At 38.9% G+C, this 21,294-nt stretch overlaps 1 protein-coding gene across 1 annotated transcript in view; it reads left to right on the forward strand.

Moving 5' to 3' along the window:
• DNAH6 (dynein axonemal heavy chain 6) overlaps nt 1–21,294 on the forward strand; it is a 207,965-nt gene that overhangs the window by 71,125 nt on the left and 115,546 nt on the right. Inside the window, exons 18-26 of the mRNA XM_045808809.2 lie at nt 1,154–1,297; nt 8,085–8,297; nt 8,978–9,070; nt 10,451–10,570; nt 12,990–13,170; nt 14,979–15,075; nt 17,512–17,731; nt 19,350–19,514; nt 19,599–19,712. Of these exons, the coding sequence (XP_045664765.2) occupies nt 1,154–1,297; nt 8,085–8,297; nt 8,978–9,070; nt 10,451–10,570; nt 12,990–13,170; nt 14,979–15,075; nt 17,512–17,731; nt 19,350–19,514; nt 19,599–19,712 (1,347 nt within the window). The remainder of the gene's footprint in view (nt 1–1,153; nt 1,298–8,084; nt 8,298–8,977; nt 9,071–10,450; nt 10,571–12,989; nt 13,171–14,978; nt 15,076–17,511; nt 17,732–19,349; nt 19,515–19,598; nt 19,713–21,294) is intronic.

The raw sequence follows: 21,294 nt of genomic DNA on the forward strand, positions 1-21,294 counted from the left end.
GATTTCTGTGAACTTATGTTTCAGTTCTTGTTTTGAAAAAAATGGAAGCCATTTTGTTCACTGTGATAGAATAGAATCAGAGTAATGAGATCTAGGATCTTCCCTTAAGAGCTCAACAGTAAATTACCTTAATTAGGGGGCCAAGGACCAACAGCCACCGTAGAATCTGGTTTCTAGGATCTACCTGTATATTCAATCCCTGACAAGCATCAACCCTCTAGAAGGCAGAATAGATAGATGATCACCTCTTCTTTCAAGTGTGATATGGGCATGTCAGAAATACCATCAACTTTACAAATATTGTTTTACACTTGCTCATTCAGCCTACTTGTGCTAATAGCTGTAATTAGAAGTCACATGTCTGGTTTAAACACCAGTGACACAAAATGTTTCCCAGATAATGTTCTAAGTGCTGGGTATACCACTAGGGACTAAAAACGACAAAGTTCAGGGGCGCCTGGGTGGCTCAGTCATTAAGCATCTGTCTTCAGCTCAGGATGTGATCCTGGGGTCCTGGGATCGAGCCCCGCATCAGGCTTCTCCGCTGGGAGCCTGCTTCTTTCTCTCCCACTCCCCCTGCTTGTGTTCCCTCTCTCTCTGGCTGTCTCTCTCTCTGTCAAATAAATAAATAAAATCTTTAAAAAGAATAATAGTAAAAATAAAAAATAAAATAAAAATGACAAAGTCCAAACCCTCACAGAACTTACCTTTTGGAGAGGAAAACAGGAAACAAATATATGCTATAACATCAAAGGATTTTAAGTGCTCTTGTCTTGGGGTACATCTTTAAATCATTTATATTAAAGGGGTACATAATCAAATGATAGGAGACAACTGGATTAAAAAGTTCTAGTTAGCAAGAGTAAGAAGTAGCTATTTGTCTCCTTCCAGGAGTTGGCTCTCAGGAATAAATTACAGGGATTGCAATACTACGTTTGATGATGTGGGAGACAAGAACATGAAAGGAATAAGCAAGTGATGCCTGATACACTATTAGCAATCTTAATAAGTAAAGGCATTTCCAGAAGTAGAGAGTTGACTTGGATTTACAATTCAACTACTGGAAAATCTGAGTAAAATAAAAAAATTTTACTATTTCAAGATTGCCTTTATCATTTATCTTAATTTTTTTTTCTCTTCCTAATTTTTATAGTCCAAGTTTGACTGCCTGGATCCAGAATTCCTAAATAGTCAAGTTTCTAAATATGCCAAATTTGTGACTCAGTTGGAAAAAGGCTTGCCACCCAACAGTGTAGTTCCCCAGCTAAAACATAAGGTGGAAAAAATGAAAGAAAAGGTAAGTTCAGTAGAAATTATTTCAAAAACACCAGATCAGTCCATTACTACTTGATGCTAATGAGACTAAAGTCAGGAATTCTTCTGTGTTTAAATTAGTCAGCTTTGCAGAGAAAAAAGAAAGAATACACAAATTCAGTTTTTTCAAAGGCGGACTGCATTCCTATCTTCAACCGGCCAAATCATGCAACTGAATACCTTGGTTCAAGGGGCATTCAGAATAAGAGTTTCCCAAGTGGTAAGGAGCTTAGTGCAGGAATGTAGATATGCTAAGATACTGATCCACCAGCCCTTAGACAGCCAAATGAGGCTAGTGCAGCCTTGTCCATTTATACCACTGCACCAAATGAATAAGCCATTTTCCAGATGTGCCATGACTTGACTGTCGGGAAGCCCAGCAGTAGATGTGTGAGGCTGACTCTTTGAAACCTATCACTCTTGAACTAGTACTTGAAATGGGAATGAAAGGGTTATGACTCTATCCTTTCAAGCAGTTTTAGTTTTTTTTAAAAGATAAGAAAGGACTAAAAGAAGACATGGGTAGGAAAAGTAAGCAAAACTTTAGGCACAACAAGAAGAGCATTTTTGCAGTTTCTCCCTCTTTAGTTTTTTAATATCTAGTCAAAATACTCCCTGAAGTTTCTTATGTCAGCCTCTTTTGAAGTTTTGATACACACTGCAGCATAGATGAACCCTGAAAATGTTATACTAAGTGAAAGAAGCCAATCACAGAAAGACTACATAGCATATGGTGTCATAGATATGAAATGTCTAGAATAGAGAAATCCATAGAGAGAGAAAGTAGATTACTGGTTACTGGGCACTGTGGAGGAGGAGAAATGGGTGATGAAATCTAATGGGTATGGGGTCATTAGATAGTGATAGGTAGTTCATAGTGATAGTTCTAAAATTAGATAGTGGTGATAGTTGCACATCTCTGAGAATTGGAATATTTTAAAAAAGAGGTTCTTACAAAACAGATGAACATAGGAGAAGGGTAGAAAAAATAAAATAAGACAAAATCAGAGAGGGAGACAAACCATAAGAGACTCTTAACTATAGGGAGCAAACTGAGGCTTGCTGAAGGGGGTGGGGGGGATGGGGTGATTGGGTGATGGGCATTAAAGAGGGCAGGTGATATAATGAGCACTGGGTGTTATATGCAACTGATGAGTCACTAAATTCTACCTCTGCAACTAATAATACACGATAATGTTAATTGAATTGAATTGAAATACAATATTTTTTTTAAAAAAGATTCTTCCATGTTGTTAGGTGAATCAATAGTTTGTTAATCTTTATTGCCGAGTAATAATTCCATTATGTAGATTATCACCATTGGTTTTTCCATTCACCTGCTGAAAGACATTTGGGTTGTGACCAGTTTTATAGCAATTAGTAATAAGCTGCTCTCAACAGTCGTGTGCAGCTTTTTGAGTGAACATGACTTTTTAATTCACTCGGGTAGATAACTAGGAGTGGGATTACTAGGTGTCATGGTAAGTATATAAGAAACTCGCCTGTTTTTCGAAGGACTGTAACATTTTGCCTTCCCACAGGCAATGTGTGAGAATTCTAGCTGTTCCTCATCCTCCCAGCACTCCTTATTGTTTGGGAGGCTTTGCATGTGGTTTGGTTTGGTTTTCATTTTAGTCACTCGAGTAAATGTATAGAAGTATCTCACGGCAGACACCTTTGCATTTTTCCAGTGACTAATCATGTGGAGTATATCTTAAATGTCTTTTTCCATCCTTTTATCTTCTTTGCTGAAATGTCTGTTTGGCTCTTTGCCCAATTTTTAATTGGGTTGCTTGTTTTGTTATTATTGCCTTTTAAGAGTTCTTTTTGTAATCTGGATCCAACTCCTTTTTCAAATATGTAACCTGAAAATATTTTTTCCCAGTCAGTGGCTTGTCTCTTCAGTCCCTTACCGGTGACTTTCAGAGTGCAAACAGTTTTAATTTGAATAAAGTTCAATTTACATTCTTTGCTTTTTTGGATTATCTTTTTAGTATAGCATCTAAAAATGTTTTGCTAAATTTAAGGGCCACACAGATTTTCTCCTCTATTTGCCTCTAGAAGTTTCATAGTTTTGCTTTTTTTACATTAAGGTTTATGAATTATTTTGAGTTATTTTGCATAAAATATAAGAGATGTGTCAAGATGTACCTTTTTTACATAGGGATATCCACTCGATCCAGCACCATTATTTGAAAAGACTATCCTTTCTCCATTTAACTGTCCTTGCACCTTTGCTAGAAGTCAGCTGACTACATTTTTTATTTATTTATTTATTTTAAAGATTTTGTTTGTTTATTTGAGAGAGAGGCAGCGAGAGAGGGAACACAAGCAGGGAGAGTGGGAGAGGGAGAAGCAGGCTTCCTGCTGAGCAGGGAGCCCATTGCCTGGCTCGATCCAGAACGCTGGGATCATGACCTGAGCCGAAGGCAGACGCTTAACAATTGAGCCACCCAGGCGCCCCTGACTTTATTTTTTAGTCTAATTCTGGACTCTATTTTGTTTTGTTTTTCTGTGAGTCTATTCTTTCACCAATACTACACTGTTTTGGTACCTATACCTAGTAAGTCTTAAAATCAGGTAGGTGTAAGTCCTCCAAATTTGTTGTTCTTTTTCACAGTCATTTTGTCTATTTTCATTCCTTTATCTTTCCATATACATCTTAGAATTAAGTTGTCGATATGTATAAAAAATTGCCAGGAATTTTTGAAGGATTGTATTGAATGTATAAATCAATTTGAAGAGAACTGACATCTTAACTTTTCCAGCCTGTTAACCAGCGTATCTCTTCATTTAGTTAAGTCTTCCTTTATTTTTTTCATGGAAGTTTTCTAGTTTCAATACACAGATTCTGCATGTATTTTGTTAGTATTATAATTAAATATTTTTTGTAATCCTAAATAATATTGTTGTTGTTGTTTTAAGATTTTACTTATTTGTCAGAGAGAGAGAGCATGCACGAAACAGGCTCCCTGTAAGGAGCCCGATGTGGGACTTGATCCCAGGGCCCTGGGATCATGACCTGAGCTGAAGGCAGATGCTCAACTGACTGAGCCACCCAGCCGTCCCAGTAATATTGCTTTTAATTCCAAATTCCAATTATTCATTGCTGTTATATAGCAGAATACTATTGAATAGTATTAACGTTTGTCTATTGATCTTATGTCCTGTGATCTTACTAAATTCAGTTTTTAATTTTAGGGGTTTTTTTTGTACATTAAAATGAGTTGGGAAGGGTTCCTTCCTCTTCTGTTTTCTGGAGGAAATAGTTTAGAATTAATATTATTTCTTCTTTAAGTGTTTAGTAAAATTCACTGGTGAAGCCATTTCAGCCTGAAGTCTTCTTTTTTGGAAGGTTTTTAACTACAAATTGAATTTCTTTAATACATATTGTATCATTCAGGGTATCTATTTCTTCTTGAGGGGGTTTTATAGTATATTTTTCAAGGTAATGGTCCATTTCATCCAAATTGTTGAATTTATAGACATAGAGTTGATCATAATATTTCTTTATTATCCTTTAAAAGTTTGTGGGATGTGGGGCACCTGGGTGGCTCAGTCAGGTAAGGATCCGACTCTTGGTTTCAGCTCAGGTCATGATCTCATGAGTTGTGGGACGGAGCCCTTGTCAGACTCTGCTTTCAGCAGGGAGTCTTCCTCTACCACTCCCCCACCTCTTCCTCTCCCTCTCTCCCTCTCTCTCTCTCTCTCTCTCTGTCACTTTAAAATAAATAAATAAATAAATAAATAAATAAATAAATAAATAAATAAATCTTTTTTAAAAAAAGTATGTGAGATCAGAAGTGATGTCCCCTTTTTCACTGTTGATGTTGGTAATTTCTGTCTTTCTGTATAGATTTATCTGTTCTCTGCCTGCTTCTCTTATCTGTAATCCAACCATCCATTCAGTTGTTTATTTATGTCAATATGAACTCATGGATATTTATTTTGTAATTTGGATTATAATGCAATACTACATTATTTATTGTTTGCTTAAATCATGACAACTTTGGCTATTGAGAGCTCTCTCAGTTGACTTCTGTGTCCCTATTATGTACCTCATCATTTTGGGTTTTTGTATTTTACCTTTACATATACCATATGCACAATATATTACTACTATTTTTATTTTATATAATCATCTTTCAGGACAATCGAAATAGGAAACAAAATGAAATTTATTTTGCCTTTATTCTGTTGCTAGTGTTCTTCATTTCTTGTATGGATCTAAGATTCTGACTCATAGCCTGAAGAACTTCCTTTAATATTGCTTATTGAGTAGGTATGCTAACAATGAATTCCCTAAATTTTTGTTTTGAGAAAGTCTTTATCCTTTATTTTGAATGATAATTTAAATGATAATATAAACCTATCATTCTGAATCAGCAGGTTTTGTTTTTTCTTTCAGCAATTTAAAAAGTATCCTTTCACCACTTTCTTGCTTGCATGGTTTCTAACAAGAAATCTGCCCTAGTGCTTCTCCCCGTTCTTCTGTAGATAATAATGTATTTTTTTGGTTGGGCTGCCTTCAAGATTATTTCTTTTTCTTCATTTTTGTCAGTTTATAATGTGATATACCCAGGTGTGTGTTGTTGTTGTTGTTGTTGTTGTTGTTTACAGTTTGTATTTATCCCGTTTAGTGTTCTCTGAGTTTCTTGGATCTGTGGTTTGGTGTCTGTCTTTAATTTTGGAAAAAAACAAAACAAAACGAAAACAGCCATTATGTTATCCTTTGAGATTTCTATTGCATATTTTAGACCATTTGATATTGTTCTATAGCTCTTGGACGCTCTGTGGTTTTGGTTTTTGGTTTTTGGTTGTTTTGTATTTTTTACCACTTTTTTTTTCTCATGTGTCAGTGAGGAATTTCTACCTACTTATCTTCCAGTTCACAGATTCCTTGGCTGTGTCAAGCTCATCAAAGACATTCTTTATCTCTCTTGCTATCTTCTTCCATTCTAACATTTATTTAATTCTTAGTTATAGCTTCCATCTTTCTTTCTTTTTTTTCTAAAGATTTTATTTATTTGTCAGAGAGACAGAAAGAGCACAAGCAGGGGGAGCATCAGGCAAGGGTGGAAGGCTCCCTGCTGAGCAAGGAGCCTGATACAGGACTTAATCCCAGGACCCCGGGATCATGACCTGAGCCGAAAGTAGACACTTAACGGACTGAGCCACAGCCATCTTTCTATTGACATTTCCCATCTGGTCTTGTCTGTTGCCTACCTTTTCCATGAGAGCCATTACCATATTAATTACAATTATTTTGAATTCTCTGTTAATTTCAACATTGTGTGTCATATCTGAGTCTGGTTTTATTTTATTTTTTTGTCTCTTGAGTGTATGTTTATCTTAACTTTTCATACAGTTCTTACATTTTTATTGAAAGCCAGACATCTTATGTAGTACAGTAGATACTGAAGTAAATAATTGTTATGCCTGGAGATGAGCATGCCTTTCCTCCTCCTTGGCTTTTTGTGTGGCATGTTATGTTAAATGTAGTAAGGAATTGGGCTAGATTTGAGGTTTGATGTTGCTATGGTTACCCTCAATATACTACAGCCTTTTGATACCTTGTGTTTATGGTTTGGGCTCATTTGCCAAAGCTTATTTTTTCAATTTTTGCTTCTCCCTGACCTTGGGTCCTCCCTATGTATTGTCCCCAGAGAGAATCTGTCTCTTGCAGCTAATCAGTCTGTATTCCACTGTTATTTTTATTCAATATTTGTTAGCCTGGTGGGAGATGGGAGGAGGGGCATTCCATTTGTGTTCTGATTAAGCCTCTATCTTAGCAAGGCACTGTGTCCCTTGTTCTCAGACTGTTGACCTTCACTGGTATTCCTGCCTCTCCTCCAGCTGTTGTAATAAGCCTAGAATGTATTTCTTTCCCTCCCCCATGAGTAGAGCTTTTATTTTTCCAGTTCTGTTTCTCCCGGTGTATACAGAAATCTACAATGGGTTATCACAACGCCTTAAAATGACAGTGTTTGCTGCTCATTTCCCTGACAGTAAGTTGTTTGTTCCACAGGGTAACTAAGAGAAATGGGTTGGTAGAATTACGATAGTGGCTGCTATGTTCCTCCTCCCAGCCAGCACCACAAGGTAGACTTTCTTAGGATTCTCCCCAATCTTCCCTGTGAACACCTCTATATTTGTAGCCCCGAGGGACTTCACACTCTCATGCTACCCTATACTCACTCTTTGGCAATTTATTTTTAAAATTTAGCTGAATCTTCTTGCTAGCTTAAGTGGCAACCCAAGGCATCTGTCCTAGGTAAGCAAATTCTCAGGTCCTGTTTTTTTGCTGTGGAGAAATCTACAGTTACCAGTCTTTCCCCAGATTTTGAGTTAGTTGGTTGCCCTGCAACCTCAATTTTTTGATGGGCTCATTAATTTCTAGTTTGTCCAGAATTTTCTTTTTCTAAGAGCACAGGTGGTGTTCTTTCCAGTTCTCTACATTCCTGAATTGAAACCAGAGGCCTTGGGCTATGTTTTTAAAGTAGGGGAGGTGAGTGGAGGGGGTAGAGTAATTGGGTGATGAGCATTAAGGAGAGCATTTGACTTAATTAGCACTGGGTGGTGTATGCAACTGACGAATCACTAAATTCTACTACTGAAACTAATAATACACCATATGTTAACTTAAAAAAAAAGGAGGAAGGAAGGAAGGAAGAAAGAAAGAAAAAGAAAGAAAGAAAGTTGTATATCTATAGTAAAAAAAAAAAAAAAAGATAAAAAGCGTGGTGCCTTTGAGAGTGTTTGCTTTCCAGCTTCCAGTTATCATTGACTTGAGGAACCCAACTTTGAAGGCAAGACATTGGGCAGCTATTGAACAAACAGTTGATGCCTCCCTAGTGGACCTTGAAATTCCATTAACCCTGCAGAAGCTCTCTGAGTTGCGTGTTTTTGATTTTGGCCAAGAAATCCAGGACATTTCTGGACAGGCTTCTGGAGAAGCTGCCTTAGAAATAATTCTTAAAAAGGTAAATCTGAAAAATGTGTTCTGAAGATCAAGGAATGTAAAGGTTTTCATATTCATGAAGATCACCAACTTTTGTTTTGTCTAGATGGGTTTTCAACATTGCAGCTCTCATTCTCTCATTATCAGTCATCTTTCTGTTGTTTCCTTACATTTATTATCATTATTCTCAGCAGCACTTTTATCAGTATCCTCTCTCTACTTAGCTTATAGCCCACTTTGATGACAACAAAGTTTGATATTTACATGCTTATATAAAAAGACACATTCCAAGGAAGATCTTTTATACCAAAATACATCATCTTTCAAACTACTAGAAAAAAGTAACAGTGTGAAATGCTGCAAAAGACATTGAAGAGACTTTCTTACTTAAGCTACTTACCTCCTTACCCTAAAAATACACACATACCTACAAATCACCTGTGTAAAAAGAAATATTTAAAGCACAAAGTGGTAAGGGATAGACATTAACATATCACAAGTTATTCATATGTATTTATGTTCATCAATAAAATTTAGCATATCAGTATCCTTTAACCAAGAAGAGGATTTTAAGAATTTCAAAGGCAGTAAAGAGGAGAATGGGATAATTATGGAGTTTTCGCTTATTTTATTCTACATGCATTTATTGAGTACCTAAACAGAAATGAATTTAGGTATCCTAAGACTTGAATTATTTCTAAGGTGGAGGATTCTTGGAAAACAACGGAATTCATCGTTCTCCCTCATCGTGACTCCAAAGATGTGTTTATCCTGGGTGGCACAGATGACATACAGGTGGGCAACTGGGTTATTGAAAACCTATGATAAAGATTGGTCAGACCTACTCCTGAATCTTCTGTGGAAGATTATGATGAAGGAATAAAATATGAGAGTTACTAAATAAGAAAAAATCTAATTGGAAAGGCAAAATATCAATATGAATAATTGACAGGAATGCTTGTCATGAAGTATTTAGCAAAGCAATAAAAATGGCATATGTATGAATTATAATCTTGTAGTTAGCAGTTGAAGAGTTTAGAAAAGCAAGAGATAATTTATGGCTGAAGTGATCACAGAATCCTTCCTAGACCAACCAAGACATGCTGGACCTTAAAGAAAAAATGGAATTTGACAGGCATAGATGAGAATGAAGGGCATTTCAAACCATTTAAATGAGGCAAAAAAACACGAACAAGCATTTCAGGTTTATAGCACCCTAAAAAGCTAAGTTCACTTGAATTTTTTGAGATTAGGAGTAGATAGCCATACTCTATGAGCAATAAAGGAAAATAAATCTAATCCATGTGTTTGGAATATTCTTAGTGATTTAAAATTCAAAGTCATATTTATTTAGCAAAAGGGTCTGTGTCTTATGGCCTAATTTAAAAAGCAAAGCCCTAGCCCATTTGGGTGTACCCACACCAGAACTAAGGATGAAATGGCTTTCCCAGGTGTAGGTTGAAAGAGCAAGACCAGATGTCACTCTGGGCAGTAGACGAGAGAGCAAACCCAAGATGGAAGTCAGGTAGTATGGGGCCAAGTGATGCTAGGTGATGGGGCTTCTGCTCTCAAGAAACTTATCATTTAAATAGAGCTATTAAAATCCTTTAGATTAACAGACACATTTTTTAGAATGCACTTGTTCTGTAAGGGTTGCTGTAGTGTAAGGGGAAAAAGTGGGGGAAGGAGGTAGAGGGAAAACTGTTTATAGTCGTTCTAAGCTTGATATGAATGAGTTCAATTTCCCTCTTCCTCAAGATAATGAGATAAAGTGATGTTTCATTGGATAGAGAAGATACCGAATTTTGCAAGTTTTGAGTACTTTGAGAAATAAAGCCTTAGATGACCAAATGTTATAAAGAAGGTACCAGATACCTAAAAGTAGGGGGAAAGAGAAGAGTATTGAACCAAACAAAAAACATGTACCATTAATAATTACAGAAATAGCCAAGATTTGGCAATCAAAATCTCTTGGTGATATTTGAGAGAATGTCAGAGTGGGTTGTAAGCCATTGAAGTGGATGAGGAAGGGAAGTGGATGAGCAGGAAATAGGTGGGATTAAGCTATTTATTCAAAAGTTGGCTTTTAAGTGGACTCTTGGAATTAAACATCTGTAGTTATCTTTGAGAGCACAAACTCATGATGCTGCTTGTTTTCTTCTTCTTTCTTTAAAGGTCCTTCTTGATGACAGCACCATCAACATTGCAACCATTGCCTCATCACGTTATGTTGGTCCATTAAAAATGCGAGTGGATGACTGGCAGAAACAACTTGCCTTATTTAATCAAACACTGGTGAGTGAGGGCAATTTCAATTAATGCACTCAGAGAACCGGAGAGCTATGGTACTTTAGAAATAATTTCTTCAGTCATTTAAATATGATGTAGTTTAGAGAAAAGATTTAATTGTTGACATTTTATTATATTCAGAATGTAAGGAAAACGCAAATATACTAAGTTCTTCTTTATATGATTATGCCATCTCTCTTGTATTAGTTATTATTCCCATGAAACAAAATACCACAAACTTGGTGGTATGAAACGGTCTATATTTATTATCCCACAGTTTCTGTGGGTCGGGAGTTCAGGTATGGCTTAACTGAGTCTCCTACTTAGGGTCTCACAAAGGTTCAATCAAGATGTGGGCCAGGTCTTGGTTCTCGTCAGAGGTTCAACTCAAGGAGGATCCACTTCCAAACTCACTCAGGTTGTTGGCAGAAATCATTTCCTCACAACTCTGGGACTAAGGGCTTCAATTTCTCACTGGCTATCAGGTGGAGGTCATCTTCAGCTCCTATATGTGTCATCACATTTTTTGTTTATTTATAAATCTATAGTTTTATTGAGACAAAACTGACAGTGTGGTACGAAGTTTACATTTAAACAAAGTTTTCACAGAAATCTAACACATGCCTGAAAAGATTTTGTAATGGAGTTCTAGATGCAGGCCTGATGACGTGAAGTACTGATGGGTATCACGATTCCAGATAGCATCTTGGGGGTATTCATTAATTCTTAAGATTAAAAAAAAATTCTTTTTGTTCTATGTTTTAAAGTGATCACTGCCCCAGTATGAAAGCTTAATCTTCTCCTGAGACGAGGGCTTTTGAAATCATTCAACTCTTGAAATGATTCAATGAACTTGTGTTGTCAATGACTGAATCCTGCCACCAATGGTTTCAGAATTCAAAGTTCAAAAAACAGAGAAGCTCCAAGAGTTTTTTACCCTAAGAATATGAGCTCTTGTCTTAAGCTACTCTCATTCCCCCCATACCACATTCTTCCCCTCCCTAAGTACCTCAGCCTGTTGATATTTATAACTTCATAATTGGAAAAGAAAGGGTCTTGTCAATTAGAAGAATTAGCACCTCTAAGAACAATCTGCCTATGCATACACTCCAGTGAAAGACTTTCTCTGCTCAACCAGTTTCCATCCCAAATGGCAGGCAGCTTTGGTAACTTACTAAGTGGCTTAAACCTTTGCTGGCAATAGCATTAAGCCTAGGCAGGGAGCACCTTGGCTTCTAAGTTTCAGGCATTCACAGCTTTTAGACAGCTTCTCACCTCGTATTTACTGGAAAAACACACACGCTTAAACTCTCCTTGGTACCCTTCCTGTGGTACACCTTTCTTTTTTATTTTATTCTACCTCAGATTATTCCATGATAGAACAAAGAATCCACTTACACTGATCTTACTTTGTCCCCATCCAATCTCTTTCTCAGACTTCAGATTTTTAGCTTGATTTAATTATGTTTAGGTTTCTAAAAATTCTAATATGGAAAGTTATCTGTGAAATAATAAAGGCACTAAGTAGGAAAAGATCATTTGTTCCAACTTTGTTTCATAGAGATCATTTTCAGGAATCCACCCTCTTTGATGAGCCCCTTATAACCTGACCCCCGTTCGGCCTCCTCTCCTGATGGCTGAGCCTTATGAAGGGAGGGATTACAGAGCAAAGTGATGTTTCCATAGAGGGCCCTTAAGAAAAAAGTATCGAGTAGTGTGGACTCTCCAAAGAATTAACTGTCTGGAAAATGAGAGACCTGAGGTAAATCAGGGAATGCCTCGGGCATAAGCCCCAAATCCAGAGTGAGAAGTGAGAAACTTTCACGGATGTTGGGCTGACACGTGCGATGGCAGGAGGCAGAGAGGACGGTGAGAACTATGGTCCCGACACTGCATTCCTGGGTTCTCTGAGAGGCAGTGGGTGATTTTCTTCTTCCTCCAGTCCTCTGTACTTGCCTCATGTTCTGTCACAAGCAGATTTTACCTTTTAACTGAAGAAAATGAATCATATTTCCTTTTTAAAAAGAGAGAGAAGAATATAGATATAATTGAGGGGGGAAAAAAACCCAACCTTTTTTTTTTTTTGGACAACTCTTTCTGTATTTGGAAATAGTCTCTAAACACTTCCCAACCCTTCAGAGTCCTTTAAGTATCTTTCCTCCCCCTTAGACAGTCTCCTCTGGGCATTTTCTTCCTCTTTCTCTGGGTCCACTCGGGTTATCACACGGTAGACTCCTGGTAGAACATGGATTGAAATTAGGCTGCAGTGAGCCTTGGACCTTGTAAAGAGGTTTCATCTCAAAGAACCTGTGAGAAGACCCCTAAAATGAAAAAGATATAGTGAATCCCCATGTAATTATTTTTAATGTAACTGTGTTTTCGATTTGGAATGAAAAATTTGATAATGCCCATATTTTTCTCCTAGGAAGAGTGGCTGAACTGCCAGAGAAACTGGCTCTACCTGGAAAGTATTTTTAATGCTCCAGATATTCAGAGGCAATTGCCTGCCGAGGCCAAGATGTTCCTGCAAGTGGATAAGTCATGGAAAGAAATCATGAGGAAGGTGAACCGGTTGCCTAACGCTCTTCGAGCAGCTACTCAACCAGGTATAAAACCACATTTTAAAAACAAACAGAAACACTTTACAACCATCTCACATGTTTAGCACCTATAAAATTCTGGTGTTATGGGGTACACTCAATCCTTGATTCCTGTCAGTACTGATGACCAGGAATATTTGTAGCACATCCGACAGTCTTGCTGAACAATGTGAATTAAACACCGTTGTTGTTGTTGTTAATTATTATCGTTATTACCTGTCAGCTTAGTTCATGGTTTTGGCACCCAAGAATCCGATCCTTTCTGCTGCTTGTATAATTTGGGGGTGCTGCCACAGAGTATCGTGAGGCTTGCGTGTCACAATTTGACTACAAGATAGAGATTCACATTCAGTTGACCCATTCTGCCAAAGCTCTCACAGACTTATAGCCATAAAAATTTCCACATCTTATTTTTTATTAATTAATTAAAAACATTTAAAATTGTTACCACAAACTATAATTCTAATCTCAAGGTTGAAATATGTTTTAATAAGCTCTGTTTCTGGGGATATGGAATCAAAGCTTTGGTGCGTGCACATACATGGTTATTGAACTTTATCAAAGCCTCAGCAAGCCTGCTTGTCATTCTGCAGCATGTGACCTTTCTGGTGAATAGCTCCAGACAGCTTCCCTGTCAAGCAGAGGCAGCCTGCTGGGCTATGCCCTTTGCCCAAAGGCTCTTACATAAAAACAGAAACAGAAACAAAAAACTATATGGTGTGATGGAATTGAAAACTTTTAAACTTTGGGGCTCTGAAGGTCATCTGTATTCTTTGGCTCCCAGCCACCTTCCGGTCAGCAGTTGAATCACTCCAGCCTCTGCTTCTGTCCTAACATCTCCTTCTCTGCCTCTGGGCCTCCTGCCTCCCTCCTAGAAGGACCCCTGTGATTACAATGGGCCTACTAGATGATCCAAGATAACCTCCCCATCCCATGATTGTTGGTCCCATCTCCCAACTTCCTTTTTCCATATGCACTAACGTATTCTCAGGTTCTGGGGAGTAGGACACAGATATCTCTGAGCACCATTCTGCCTACCAGATGCATATTCAAACTTTTGCTGCAAAAATATTAATGTGTGTGATTACAGTGTTGCCACCGTCTCTACTCGACTTGTTACATAACAACTTCTGAAATTAAAAAAATATATATGATTCCAAAATACGTCTGGTCCTAGGGATTTCAGATAAAGAAGTGTCGACCCATCTATGTCATTTTGGTGACGATAAAGCTATGAAGGAAAATTCAGCAGCATAAGGGGATAGAGAACAGCTGGGGGCTGCCGTGTGTGTGTGTGTGTGTGTGTGTGTGTGTGTGTGTGCATGCGCGCATGCATGTGTCTGTGTATGTGATGGAGGGCTCTTTTTATAGAGAGACTTTCAAGCAGAAAGCAGCAGGAAAGAGGGAAGAGACACGTGTGCAAATCTGAGGGGGGGTATGAAAGGCAGAGAGAAGAATAAAGGTGAAGACCCAAGGTGAGAATTTACTTAGCACGCATGATGGTTTGTGCTTGGGCTTGGCTTTGGTTCATTTACTCCCAGCCCCCCAAAAGTGGGGGATGCCAGCTAAAAATTGTTTCAGGTTGAATACTTGTTCATCTGTGGTAAATATTAAAATTAATATTAGATAATGTTATTTAAAGTAAGAGTTAACATTGTTAGCAACCTCCCCCACTTTAAATTTTTGACCACTTTTTATCAAATAAAACCAAGGCTTTAAAGAATGTTAATATCATATTTTACTTACACTTAAAATGGTATTTTCTATTTATTTTAACACAATTTTACCAGTACCTTTTTTCCCCCAATAAACAGGACTTCTGGAGACTTTTCAAAATAATAATGCATTACTCGACCAAATTCAAAAGTGTCTAGAGGCATATTTAGAATCAAAAAGAGTTATCTTTCCAAGGTAAGTTTATAAAGCAACCTATGGTATTTTTAGTAGTGAAGACTATCCATTAATTTAAGTGGATATACCTAAAAACAAACCATAACCTTAAAACATCAGGGAGCCAGAATGAGAAATGAAAAAGATATGATAATTAGCTGACCAATCCAGCTGGTATCTTGATTGGGGAGTGTAAGGCTCAAGGATAAAGGCACAGTATTTGGTGAAGGATTAAGTGGGTAAGTACCGGAGGTGCTAGAGGTATTCTGGGGCTCAGCATTGTTTCATTGTTGGGTGTGCATGTGTGTGTGTCTGTAGATGTGCACATGAAAAGTCAGAGAACCCTGTGTTGCCTGAGCAGGTTTCTTTGGATTAATTGGTGACCTAAGAGTGTCACTGGAGAAGTTGTCCAAGAGATCATTTCACAAACTCCAAATGAAATTCTTTACTCATCTCTTTATTCTAAAAACATATCAAATGTTATGCTCAGTGCTGAAGATACAAAGAAGAAATGGCTGGATTTCTGCCCTAATGGGGCCCGTGGTTAACAGGTGGATAGTCATGTAAATAAACCATTATAATATAGTTTTTTAACACCAGGATAAATTACTTGATGGTAGCAAAAGCTCCCAACTTCATTCATTAGGACACACTGTACTATAACACAGAAGACATTGGCAGAATGGTTCATCTTCCCTGGTATTTTCTTGTTAGTTGTTAAGGAAATGGCCATTAAGATCTGTCCTAAGACAAGCACTGTGGCAGCCAGGGGTAGGTGCTTATCTGGGTTACTTGACTGAGAGGGGTTGTTGCTGGGGACCAGGACAGTGTAGTGTGCACGAGAAATCCAAGATCCAGAAGATTTGGTTGGTTTTAATAGAAGTGGTCAGGCTTTAAAGAATACACACAAATCTTACTAAAACATCATTCAGGCAACATGGAGAAAGATGAAAGAGTTTGAGGTTTGAAATGTGCCTTTTGTCTGTTTCACTCTTAAATCAGTGGTTCCCAGCTTGAGTCTCCCAAAGCCAGAAAAAATCTATATACTACTTTTGATACTTAAAGAAAACTGGAAACAAATTTACCTAGGATAATACTAACCACTGAAAAGCTTCTGCTTTTATTTGTTCTTTTGCTTAGAACTGCATGAACTGGTTCTGCTATATGTGTTATGTCAGGAGGCTCTATGTGGTGTTGATTTCACCCTGCAGGCCTTCATGAAGACATACTGTGAGCTGCAGACCAAGTTAGTTCCTGGGGACACAAGATGAATACAGTACTATTCCTGCTCTCACAGGGCTCATGGTCCAATCTTTATAGTTATCTGTTTCATTAGTTTAAAAAGAGGCATGGGCATAAATTAATTAATACTGGATGGTAAAGAAGCAGGATTGATAGAGTCCAACCAAAAGCATCTTTATTTCTAACTAATAGCTGCCTTTGCATTCCCTGCTGGGGGCTGGTTTCTTTTTGCCCCTGGACAAAATCTTGAGCAGATGTCATGAATTCTCTGGTCTTTCTCAAATAATACAAACAAACAAATAAACAAAAACCTCTTATCACCTCAACCCAATAAATGATCTTAATAATCAAATTCTGAACTTCTCTCAGAGTGAAAACTTCCCCTTTCCTGCCCAAGCCTGCTGCATGTCTGAAGCCTTCAGTGATGATAAGGATATATGATGATCAATCCTCCCCTCTCCCTCTGATGTTTCTGAGGTCTCCAGATTTGGGGCAAGGAGAAGAGACACAAGGCAGCAGAGCAGCCTGACTGGGCTGGTGCATACCTGACCCCCTCTCACTGATGTGGGGCCTGCCATGGGCACTTTACCGTTCATTCCCTCCAAAACCAAGGGATCTCTCATAGGCAGCTTCCTCCACTCCAGAAGTGAAGTGTCTTCTCTGGCCAGGCCCTTAACCCTCTCCCTCATCCCTGGGCATCCAGGTATGCCCCTTCTCCAGTTCTTTTCCTGTGGTGTCTTCATGCCTCCAAATGGCTCTGGTGGGCAAGATCTAAGTAAATCCCATGGAGGGTCACACATGTGGATATTCACAGAACCAAAGAAAGCTCCTCTAACCACCCATCCATCTACCCAACACATTAGGTATTGAAAGCAGGTGTAAGGTACTAAGGCTAGATTCTAGGGAAAACAAATAATGTATCTTCACTCTAGAACAAATCAGTGTCATAGCAAAAGCTAGCATTTTTTATAATTTTTTGAAAAATATCTCTCTTTTATGTATCAGGCACTAATTCTAATGTCTGAGATGCATCCACACTAGGCTCTGTAACAATCGTAGAGACACGTGGTCTCCCCGGAAACCCAGGACCAGTAGGTTGGAAGTTCAGGAAATCAGTGACTGGGAAGGAGATGTGGCTAAGGGATTTATCTCTCATGTCTATGTAAGGCTTTCCATCACTTTCAAGTTACATTCTGAGTATTTTCTTTAATTCAGATTTTACTTCTTGTCAAATGATGAACTTCTGGAGATTCTGGCCCAGACACGAAATCCGCAAGCTGTGCAGCCACACTTACGGAAATGCTTTGACTCCATCTCAAAGCTTGAATTTGCTCTCATGCCTCCTACTGAAGGGAAAATTCCTGGTGTGGAAGGAGAGCCAGAAAAGATTTACACTAACGATATTTTAGCAATGCTATCACCAGAAGGAGAACGGGTGAGGTGCTTTTTGTTTATGATTCTTTCTGGAAAAGCTTTGTTGCCCTGCTAGGGGGAGGGTAGAAGTTTACTCTCTGTCACTCTACACGCTCATCAAGTGCTACCGCATCGTACGCTGAGGGCTCGGCAGTTTCAAAGATAACAAAGATGAAATTCTTGCCCGCAAAGAGCTCTAGGGGAGATAGAGTCAAACAGGTGATTGAGGAGTACCACAGTAAGTGCAATGACAGAGGTGTGTGCTTTGTTCTTGGGAACGGAGTGGTGATAACTGGAGCCCGGCCTTACTCAACGCTCCATGAGAGGCAGACGAGTGAACTGGTTAAGAGCCCCGGGTCTACTGCCCAGCCACCTGGATTCAAGTCCCATTCTTTAACCTCATCTGTAAAATGAGGAATAGGAATAGTGCCTGATTAATGAGGTGCCGAGGATTTTCTTTTTTTTTTTAAAGATTCTATTTATTTATTTGACAGAGATAGAGACAGCCAGCGAGAGCGGGAACACAAGCAGGGTGAGTGGGAGAGGAAGAAGCAGGCTCATAGCAGAGGAGCCTGATGTGGGGCTCGATGCCATAACGCCGGGATCACGCCCTGAGCTGAACGCAGACGCTTAACCGCTGTGCCACCCAGGCGCCCCAGGATTTTCAAATAGTATTTGAAATGTGTGTGTGTGAGAGAGAGACAGATTTACATATAATTTACATATAATTATATGTAAATGACTTAGAACTGTATCCAGGTGGTGCTGTGAAAGTGTTAGTTGGTGTATCCAGGATAGTGTATCCAGGACACCGAACAATGCTTGGCATACAGAAAATACCAACGGAGTGAATGCATTAGCAAACTGTGGAGAACCACAGGACTTCACAGAGAGAAATCTCTCTCTCTCTCTCACACACACACACACACACACACACACACACACACACACAGGGGCAGCCCAAGAAGATGGAGCGGAGACATAGGAGGGAGAGCATTCCATACAGAGGAAATAGGTGGGGAAATGCCAAGGATTTCAGTCTAGTTAGAGCAGGAGATATATCCACGGGAGTAGAAGGAACCTATAAACATTTTACTTGTCCTGAATTGACCTTCTTGTAAAAGAATTTGCTCATCACTAGTGGAGAAGAAGAGAGAGGGGAGGACCACGGCTAGGATCCAGGGAAAACATGAAAGTTACAGGGAAGGTAGAAGAACTAAGAGATCCAGACAAGCAGGGCCGTCAGGTCATTGGTAGTCCAAGAAATAAATATGTGTAGGACTGAAAAGTATCAATTGGACTTGACGACTAAAAGAACATTGGTAACCTTAATGACCTTAACAGGTTTAGAGGAATAGTTGGGGCCAAAAATCAAATGACAGTAAGTAGGAAAAGGAATTGAAGGAATTCATGAAGTCACATATACTCCTTTTTTCCCCTGAAAAAAGGCTCTAAAGGGAAGCAGTTAAAAAAAAAAAAAAAGAGGAAGTAAAGAGGGATGTAGAGTGGGATATCAATAGAAGGTTCTAGTATTTGTGGTTAAGCTTCAGTGTGTCAGGGTTCTGTTATAGAAGTACAGAGGATGTATGGCTGGCGAGTGCCACACTGAACGTGTTATCATTGCTCCGATTGTCCTCTAGGTTAGCTTGGGAAAAGGCCTGAAAGCCAGGGGCAATGTGGAGGAATGGCTTGGTAAAGTGGAGGAAGCCATGTTCACATCTCTGCGTCGCCTGTGCAAAGCTGCCATCGCTGACTATCAGGGGAAACCAAGGACAGACTGGGTGATTGCTGGCCACCCTTCTCAAGTAACTTACATTCCTTCCATTTCCACCTCTGAGTCCATTTCTGGTGAGATGCAGCACATACTTAAGGACGATGTTTCCATGCAGGTGATCCTGACCATTTCTCAAATCATGTGGTGCCGTGATTTGACTGAGTGTCTGGAAAAAGAAGATGGTAATCACGTAGAGGCCCTGGAAGAGTTTGAGAAAGTAAACTTTGAGGTGAGTTGTTTGACAGGGTGACATTGAACATAATGCTGTGCAGGATGGTCTCAGTAGGTTTTTTTGATGTGGTTAATGCAGTTCACGTATTTCAGAAATTTTAATGCTCCAACCTAACTTACAAAGCTTTGGGGTTCTTATGAAAACCATTTATGTTCAGGTTTTCTTAGGAACACTACCTTCATATTTGTATAATATTCATAAGAATACTTATAAAAATAGGAGGAAACGACCATTTAAAGAGGAAAATCTCCAGATTATAATGGTTTGCAACATTTAAGGAGACTTTGTATTTAGTAGGTCTTGGATATCTCTCACAGAAGCTTATTCAATCCAGGAAAACCCCAGGATTTGTGCCATTTCTATTCTTAGGCTCAAGATGTGCTTTTCTACTATTCTAGAGAATCCTCAGGCAACCAGCAATAAAACAATAAATAACTAAATCCAAAATATATCATTCTACAAGAATTTTTAAGCTGTAGTACGGGAACGCTGTGCCTAATCTTTAACTTCAAATTTAATTCTACTTCCAAGCAAGTCTGCTTTTTTTTTTTTTTAATTACCTTTGAAACAGAAAATTGAAGAAACAACTTTCTTGAGATGAGAAAACACTATCTCTTGAGGACCTCATAGAATTTCATGTCACGGGGGCACCTGGGTGGCTCAGTCAGTTAAGTGGCTGCCTTTGGCTCAGGCCATGATCTCAGGGTCCTGAGATAGAGCCTCACATTGGGCTCCCTGCTCAGTAGGGAACCTGCTTATCCCTCTCCCTCTGCCTCTGCCTCCAACTCGTGCTCTCTCTCTCTCTCAAATAAATAAATAAAATCTTAAAAAAAAGGAAAAAAGAAAAAGAAAAAGAAAAAAGAATTTCATGTCACAGAGCCCCAGAGAAGAGAAAACACTCTGTATGGAAAATTCCCTTGACCTCTGTGTACAGGTGGTCCCTGATCAAGGTCAGCACGAGGGAAAATTCAGCATAGCAGTTCAAGGCCTTCAGAGGCACTGCTCTCCTTTGAAGAAGATTGAATCTTGGGGGACGCCTGGGTGGCTCAGTTGGTTAAGCGTCCGACTCTTGGTTTTGGCTCAGGTCATGGTCTCAGGGTTGTGAGACCAGGCTCAGTGCTTAGCATGTAGTCTGCTTGGGATTCTTTCCCCCTCTTTTCCCCCTCCCTTCTGCTCCTCCCCCTGGCCCCCCCCCCCACATGTGCGCTCTCTCTCTCTCTCTCTCTCTCTCTCTCAAATAGATTTTTAAAAATTTTTAAAAAGAATAAGATTGAACCATTTAGGTAAATATTGGCAGTACAATCTGCCCAAAAATGCTCTCATTCAATCAATTATTGGCTTATTTAAAACGCTCAGGTTTTCTGATTATCAAAGGAAAAACTACTCCCGAAAATGAGTACTTTCGTAATCATATTTAATTTTTAGGGAGCACAGTCTTCTCTAGAGACATCGTCACATAGTAGTTAAGAGCATGGGCAGATGTCTACTCAAGTCTCATTTTTGCCACCTCATAACTGTGTGACTGCCATCAAGTTACTTACTCTCTCTGACCCTTAGTTTTCCCTAATGTAAAATGAGG

The sequence above is a fragment of the Ursus americanus genome, chromosome 7 (genome assembly GCF_024610735.1).
Source record: "Ursus americanus isolate L20-20 chromosome 7, mUrsAme1.1.p, whole genome shotgun sequence".
Lineage (NCBI taxonomy): Eukaryota > Metazoa > Chordata > Mammalia > Carnivora > Ursidae > Ursus > Ursus americanus.